General features: G+C 37.2%; 1 protein-coding gene across 2 annotated transcripts; it reads right to left on the bottom strand.

Moving 5' to 3' along the window:
- Positions 1 to 5,914: 5,914 nt before the first annotated feature.
- On the bottom strand, positions 5,915 to 8,351 carry LOC143153208 (nuclear RNA export factor 1). 2 transcript variants are annotated; one of them, XM_076324157.1, is made up of 2 exons: positions 8,238 to 8,351; positions 5,915 to 8,137 (listed from the first exon to the last, which is right to left on the bottom strand). In XM_076324157.1, the coding sequence occupies exon 2, from the start codon at positions 8,026 to 8,028 to the stop codon at positions 6,454 to 6,456; it is 1,575 nt and encodes a 524-aa protein (XP_076180272.1). In that variant the 5' UTR covers positions 8,029 to 8,137; positions 8,238 to 8,351; the 3' UTR covers positions 5,915 to 6,453. The 2 variants fall into 2 exon arrangements, with proteins under 2 accessions (XP_076180272.1, XP_076180271.1); XM_076324156.1 differs by having other exon boundaries at positions 5,915 to 8,151; positions 8,238 to 8,337.
- Between the last annotated feature and the right edge of the window lie 331 nt (positions 8,352 to 8,682).

The following is an 8,682-nucleotide window of genomic DNA, read 5'->3' as shown; positions in this document are numbered from 1 at the left end:
CAAGGGTTGTCCAGAAAATAATTCATAGAGCAATCGCGGCGGCGGCAGCGGCGGCAGTAGCAGCAGTAGCAACAACAACACTAGCAGGACGAGCACACTGTTGCCGAGTGTCTGCGGCGAAATGAACGTTTTAATTCCCCTCCATAAAAGCCAACGACAAATCAAACGACTTTGACATGATTAACTGGCGGGCATAAATATCGGTATCAATGCGCGTGCACGTCCAATGACGCGTCGCGCCATGCCACTGTTTCTTCCTCTTTTACCCACTGTCTATCTATGTATCCATCTATTCATCTATCTATCTATTTATCTATTTATCTATGTATCTAGTCATCCGTTCATCTGTTCATCTGTTCGTTCGTACATCCGTTCATCTGTTCATCTATCTATCTATCTATCTGTTCATCTATCTATCTATCTATCTATTTACCTATCTATCTATCTATCTATCTATGTATTTATGTACCCATTTATCTATTTATACATTTATCTATCTATCAATAGATCAATCTATCTAACTATTTATCTATCCATATGTTTATTTTGTTTCTTATATATTTATCTATCTATCAATCGATCAATCTAACTATCTATCTACCCATATGTTTGTTTCTCCGCCTGTCTGTCAGACTGCCCACTCGAACCTCCATCCATGCACACACGTGTCCAATCCACTGAATTACGCATCGAATCCAGCTCCAGCTGTTTCTTTCCAAAATATCCTCGAATCTTAGCGAGTATCGTGTCGTTCGAGACGTGGCCAGTGATGAACCGTATTACTCATCGTTGTACGTTTATTAGGTGAAAGTAGCGATATCGTTGGTAGAATTGACCCTTTTCGTCTCGGGCCGTGGCTGGTTCACCGCGTACAACGAGGCGAGTGAATTACGCCGGGAGCGAGGGAAACGTTGCAACCGTGGTGGGGACGACTCCGATTCACTTATCGGGGATAATATTCGTTCGATTAACCGAGGAGGAACGCGGTTCCGTCACCATAGGCGTGGAAAACGGCGATGGTGGGCATGCGCCCGAATATTAAACGAGTGTTTCGTACAAACGTACGAATTAACATGCACGGTGATCAGGTACGTATACGTAGCGTAAGAGTAAGAGAACTCGTTGAAAGATGTTCGTTGCATGCGCGAAATCGAACGCAATAGCGATTGTATGCAAATGCAAGGAGCACCGAGTCCGATCGAAAGACACAACACAGTTTCTATTCGAAAGGAACGCGACGAAGCGAGGGCAGCTTCACCGCGCGGTGGTTCCAAATATGTATGTACACGATCTATGGCGGCTGTATCTAATCCAGAATAACCGAAGCTTGGAACGAACGATCCATCGAATCACGCGAATCGTACAAGAAAGACCTAACCCAGGCCTGAAAGTCGATTCGGACCAACTTTATTGCACCGGTGCGTCATCTCTTGCTGACCCGTTGAATTTTCTCCGTTCGTACACCTATTCGTTCGATGATACACTATCGCGACGTTGTTTCCGTTTTTACGCGTTTCGTTGTTCACCAACGACGATGTTACTCGTCGCTCAATGGAGCCGCGCGTACATATTTGTTATCGCGAACGAACACAATGTAATCGCGAGTATCAACGTTCCGCGATTCTACGTTTCATCGATTCCGATGGATACGTGTTTTCGTCGCAGGCTTCGCGATCGTTTCAAATAATCACGCGAAAAGTACTTCTCGGTGCTACCTGCTAATCAGAACGTCCTACGAGAACGTGTCGATGATATCTTCGAAAGATGATACTCTGTGGAGGATAGATGGTAATTATCATTTACCATTAATTATAAATGTATTATTCTGGGGCACGTGTTGGTTAAGATTCACTGAAGTTCGTTTGCGAGACAGAAAGAGAACTGAGCTTTTCCGAGACGAATGCTACGTACGGGAAATGGCTTTACATTTGAGAACAGAAAGTGAAAAATGGCGTCACGGTGTCGATTTGTGTGTCTCGTTCCTCTGAAGCAAATTCAATAAAAAGTTGTTCATAATGGGACACAAGTTGGAGAGAGAACGTATTTTGAAATTAAAAATTCTAGTAGACGTTAACCGAGTACGCTGAGAAATTAGTAGAAATTATTTCGAGTATCGTCGAGACCTTGGTAAGCTATAATTGCTAACGGTGGGGATTGGAATCGTTGTTAAGTAAAGGTGTATAAAGCTTTTCACGAATAAATTTACATTTATAAATATACAGTCTACGCGTTCTTGTATAACAAGCTCCGTTTCGCTCTTGTTTCGAGCTCCGGTCACGAGTCTACTTAAGATCATCGACAAACATTTAATTGTTAGTGATCGATCTGATTTCGACCTATGTATATTCGTCAACGTACCCCAACAACATTTCATAGACTATCTGTTCATCGACACGCGATCTAATTGATGGTGTGATTTCGTGGGAACGTTCTCCAACTCACCGAATATTATCGTTTATTTTTAAATCGATGGAAAAGATTCTTTGAGTAGTAAAAAAGGATTTCGGAAAAGAAACGCGTCACCCTTTTAATCAATCTTCGAATCGCCCTGGTTATCTTCTTAACAAGAAACTTCTACCGATTTGGAAAAAATGATATCCGTGAGAAAATATTTCGCACTGTCGGTGAAAGTAAGTAAACTCGATGAACGAAAATTGTCGATAAAAATAGGTAACGGTGTATCTATTGGTAACGCAGAAGATTGGTCGTGTTCGATGTCGATGAAAAATTCGTCTTCTGATTTCGAGCGGTGTACCCTTAACAATTTCTTGGTTCCTTTTGTTCCGTTTCAGAGGTTGTAGAAAGATCGGTGATCTTTGCTCCAATCTACCTAGCCACAATACCTAGCTCAACCTAAATCGTAAGGTTTTTTTTCGTGTCGTGCCTAAGTATTTACACGCGGTTCACTCTACCCGAGCGTTCTTTCGCGGACGCGGCATAAAGGTCGAGAGAATTTCAAGAATCCTTGGAAAGTTGAAAAACTTTCCGGTTGGTATACGTAAGAAACTGGGTTACGGCAACAGGTGGCTACTAAAGTAAATATACGCACATTACGTCTACTCCTTAGGACTGCGAAAGGATCATTATGTACATATTTGGATTTTTCCACCGTTAACTGTTATCGCGTGTTTCCGTTATTCGTTGACGAGTGAGCGCTACGAGACGAGAGCGAACTCGATGTTGGAAAATCCACGTCCCTCGTCGAAAATTAACGAATTCAACGCGACCCCGCACAGAATTTATCTTGTCCCTTAATTTACCCGTAAACGACACATTGCTGCAATATTAACTTTACCTATGGATACACCAATCGACGAATCTTTCGATCGAAGCATCTCGAGATCTACGATTAGTTACAGATGTATTCGAACGATTGAAAATATTCTCGTACTCGGAGAAACTTCGAAGAGGAGTGACAATTTTCGTTGCGTGTATGTGACACTTTGAGGAACAAACTTAATCGTTTCGTACCAAGTTTCGTTGTAATCTGTTATTGATAGAAAGTCTCTTGGAATAGAAAAAATGGTTCGAATATGTACACGTAGTCTCTGAATCTGTATCCACAGCATCGAAGTGTGTCATTAGAACAGACGGTGGGAAATTGTTGTTAACCTCGATCGAATCCAGTTTGAAAAACCCCTTTGATATTCGTACGAGGATCCGGCGAACGAATTACGTATACCGGTTGCGTTTAAAGCAACGAATAACAGAATTTCGCGAAACGTCAATTTCATTCGATTGTCGAGATCGTGCTTATCGGATAAAATACGAAAGAGGCGGTTGGCGAAAATGAAAACAGAAAAGTCATTGCTCTTGAACTCGAAGGACCGCGCTGCACAAAGGTCTAATTACCCATAAATTCGTTGATTTACAGCGGTCGAGAAATGTAAATATGAAATATGAAAATGAGGATAGCGGTAATAAATTTGATGTACGAGGCTCCGTAGGGTCGTTCATGAAGGCGTCCATCATCGACCTTGACAAGCTTCTTTGTCTGGCAACGGCAGTCGAGAACCATTTCAGTCTCTCCCCCTCCCTCTGCCCACCCTCACCCTTTCTGTTATTTTCCATACCCATCTCGGCCCTTTATCCGTTTCTGGCTTGCAAGTCACACGGACAGACCGAGGAACAAACATTTTCTCGGCATTCGTCGAAAGAAATTCTATTCTTTTTCAATTAAAAGAATTACTTGTAAATACTTTTACAAGTATTACGAGTAGAATACGTATTCTAAGAGTTTTCGTGTAATCGATGTTACATTGTTCGATTGATGTTAAAATACGAAGATCGGATTAATTGCGTTGTTGTTAAGAAAAAGAGGGATTCAACGAGTGTAAAACTTTATAGAATCGTTAGGTTTGTCGTTTTCGAGAGATTATCGATTAACTGCTATTGAAAACAAAATTCTTGATCAGTTGTTGCAAGTTTCCCAACAGCTATGTTTACTAATTTAGGTGGTTTTAAAAGATGATGTTAAATGTTAACGTATAATGTAAATGCACACGATTTACGTTCGAATTCGAATCTAACTTGCCGGCATAGAGTCGGCAACGAAGAATACTATATACAGTGTTCTATTTAGAAATTTATAATATTCTCGATCATCGGTATAATACCGATCCGGTTTGCGTTATGATTTTAACGCACTGTTCGAATCGAGCGAAACAAAAATAAAATTACTCTACGTTGAACTATAATTATCTGTTGTACGATAAACTGTATCAGTATCGAATTTAACGGTAAGAACATTTAATTAACATTTAATGGTAAGAATTAAGACACGTCGATAATACATCTTACGGAAATTGGTGTTATAGGATCTGAAATACCGACCCTGTGAAAAATCAGTAGTCCTGTAACGACCTCTTTGTTTGAGAATAGTGACTATTAAAACTGCATCCAACTGATCTACCTTTACTGCAGTTGGTAAAAGTAGTAAACGTAAAAAACTTATTTCATAAATTTTAAACTCTTATAACTGTCTGCATAAATATTTCTATTCATTGAACATTTCAATCCCTTAAAATTCAAAATTTTGTATGCGATAACGTTTAAATATAATTAATATAATATATATCATATTTTAATTGTATACATATAATGAATATCTATTATATTTTAATATTCCTTATATTTTAATACACATATATAATTATTAATATGTATTCCTTGATATATCTTCTCTTGATGAGAAGGTATTGATGTATAGTATTCTCATCAAATCTTGTCGCAAGCTCCCGCTCGGTAAGATAAAATGGCGGTTTCGCCACAGACTTATGTCGATCCATTTCAAGGCATTCAAATCTTTACGCTTCACAAAAATATTTCGACTTTTATGCGCGTTACGATTTTCTACGTTACAATTTTCAATTTCTTCTTATATATTAACTAACTAATCTAAATTCGCAGCCAATTAGCTCAGTAATACTGGCGACAAAGAATTATTGTTGTTCGCCAGTAATACTGAATACTGTTCAAATACGAGCGTACATTTAGGTATGAATAATTAATATATGCATGGGCAGGGTTCGTGTGAATAATTGCACATTTCTGTTGAATTCATGGGAAACATGGTATTCCAAAATACAACGAAAGTTCGTTATGCCTAATATTTTCCAGATAAGTCCTGAAAATTTCTTTTATTCCTCAGTTCTAACAGCGATCGTATCTTGATCAATTTGCAACCATTTGTTAGGTAAATCTAAGCAAAAGTTGTTAAAATTGTACAAAAAATAAGAACGCCTGAGATGCGATTAGGGCAGATCATCGTACAGTACCATACCTAATAAGAATGAGAAGTAACACAAGATTCAGACTATTAAAAAGAATAAAATTTTATTCTGATGAAAGCCTATTCGAATAACGTACACAGATAAACAAATATGAATTTGTTATTTTATTAATAAAACTATCTGTTGCGTATCCATATATATGTTTGTACCGTGTGTAGTAGTAATTTCGAATGCTATCGAAATAATTAATTTTCTACATCTTTAGTTTTAATTCGTACACCTAACAGCGCTGAGGTGTAATTATAGTTCAAATTGACAATTTTGGAAGTAACGCGGAAATTGTAAGGGGATTTGTGAGTCTTTGAACATGAAAAGACATCATCTATTCTATATCTCGTTTGCGATGCAATTAACATTTTGTGCAAGATAAATATGAACAATCTGAAGATACTGAAGTACGTATATTTTATTATCGGATATAAATGTTTTTATGGTTCTTATCGATTACAAATAGTGACAATATTTTTTTTTGTTGCAATATGTACAAGTATATATATTTTTTCCATACCGGCCGAAACAAATACGACAACGAAGAAACGTTAAACAAACAATATTTTTTCTTTGTTCGTGATATTAACATCGACCATTGTATTCGGTATGGACCTGAGGTAGTCACATCATTTTCACTGATTATCGATTCTTTTATACATAAAAACGTATATTATCTTGAAAATGCTTCAGCTGGTACAGCTAAAGACTTATAGTCCTTCATGAAGTTTGAAATTGCTTTCCTCATGTTCCATTTGGCTTTCTCTAAATACGTCTGGCACCATTCATTGTTCAATGTAGTTATTTCGATGAATCTATTTAATAGTTCTTTCTTTTCTGTTGCATTGAAACACGTCGGTACAACTTCTTCGAACGGCGATTTTGTTTCTATATAACTGGGTGCAATTTCTTCTATGGTTGAATCCACGTGATATTGATCGTTCAAAATATTATACTCATTATCATCGCCAGCTAGTAAAACGAATGTTCTACTGAATGACAAAATTTGGGAACAGTTATTAAGGGTTTTGAACAAACCACTGACCGAGATCACAAAACATGTTCCATCGTCGTACATTAAGTCATACGCGAACGAATTTTTATCGTGATACGATCGTGGTAATCTTTTCAATCCACCCAGAATATTGTCTTGTCCGTAATAAAGATGTTGTCGTTTTTTATTGAGATCAGTAGCCTTTAGTAAGTTTCTACTTGCGGTAAATAGACCGAGATTTCTTTTATGAGCCAGTGACAGAGATATACCGAAACTTAGAGAGTAGAATGCATTTTTATGGTATATTCCTTTAAGAATTGTTCTGTCTGTCTGATCGTACAGATTGAAAAAGTGGGAAATAAATTTGGTAACTAACTTTTCTCTCATCTCATCTTTCAGATACTTGGTATAAGTTAGCGGTAGACCAGCTGTTTTAATATAAACTCCGTCCAGTTGAATCAAATGGGGACAATAATTTTTGGCAGATTCTACATATTGTTTCGGATTCGAGTAATTTTCACAAAGTGGATTTCCATCTAACCATAATTTCAATATGTGTAGGTTTTTCAAAGGTGCAAGAGATTCCATATTGAGCAAATTGTTATGTCTTAGGTCTAGGTATTTTATAGAGGTCAAGCTAGATGTTTCTAAGGGAGACAGATTAAATAGTTCGTTTTTTTGTAAATTCAGGTTTTGAACAGTAGCAATAGCAGTCTTGGTAAGCTTCAGAACATGATTGAAAGTTCTTTGTTGGGACAGTGGACAAAAAAGAGTTTTGGCCATATCGGTATCTCTATGGAATTGTTCCAAGTTGAGACTCTTTGTATTAGGATCGTACTTCTTAGTCAGTGCTGCCAAAAGCAGCGGTTGAAGATTGATTTTGAGATCACGAATAGATGCATATCCCAAAGTTACTATTAATATCAGTGGATCTCCATCTGGATTTCTTATTATTAAGTTAGTCTTGCAAAGTTTGTCAAGAGCGTGTGCACAATTTCGTGCAAGGAAAAAGGTATCTTCTCCGATGGCTTGATACTTAACAGGTACTAATTCTGCTGGATCGATCGCGTTCAAAATAGCTTTCAACACGGTTTCTTTGTCATATTGCGTTCCTTTCAAGATTTTAATTTTGTGCCATACATCGGATCGACCCATTAACGTTCTTTCTTGAAACATCGATCCACCCATGCTTATCTTTATTGCAATAGACGAATCTAGTTGCATCGGAACAACTGGTAAACTTGTTCGTTGCATCTTTCTTCAGCTTGAAAATATATGTTTCTCCAAATCCACGAGTAATTTAATATTTTAAAACGAATACGTAACTAAAAAGTCGTATCGCATCGTGAAGAATTACATGTTTCTGAAAAAATTTGCCTTTATTGTTTACATTGTTAGGTTAAGTTCCTTTTGCAAAGGTTAGATTCCATACATGATGATAAATAAGTAAATGATTACATTACCTGTTTTTAGTTGTGTTCATTTTAAGACAAACGCTTCTTATTATTACTTTGATTTTATTTGTTAAAGGTATTGTTATCAAGCGTAGTCGATAAACTACATTGCGTTAAGTTGTTGACATTCGATAGTACGTTCATTGACATCTGTTGGTCAGAATTTGTGATGAACTAATACGACTATTTACTTATTGCCGATAAAATTATCATTTGTCGATAATTATACAAGAGATGTTTCTATGGGAGACAGATGTTCGAATGACTTTGTTAATCAAAGTTGAGAGTAACAAAGAAATTTTACCGACTCTCGGTGATTCGGTTGAATATAGTTTGTAGAATAAATCGTTCTTAAACGAAGAGTGGCGCCAAAGCCACTCGTATTTCAAATGGTCGATATTTTAGATGGTGCGACACCCCAATTCTTATAAATCGAATATTTTATACCTTAGTC

This window comes from Ptiloglossa arizonensis, chromosome 12 (genome assembly GCF_051014685.1).
Source record: "Ptiloglossa arizonensis isolate GNS036 chromosome 12, iyPtiAriz1_principal, whole genome shotgun sequence".
Classification (NCBI taxonomy): Eukaryota; Metazoa; Arthropoda; class Insecta; order Hymenoptera; family Colletidae; genus Ptiloglossa; species Ptiloglossa arizonensis.
Note: the sequence above shows the minus strand (reverse complement) of the source record. Positions and strands in the feature narration are given on the sequence as shown.

Excerpts from the sequence above, each read along its gene's own strand:
- LOC143153208 (XM_076324157.1), bottom strand. The coding sequence starts at position 8,028 with ATGCAACGAACAAGTTTACCAGTTGTTCCGATGCAACTAGATTCGTCT.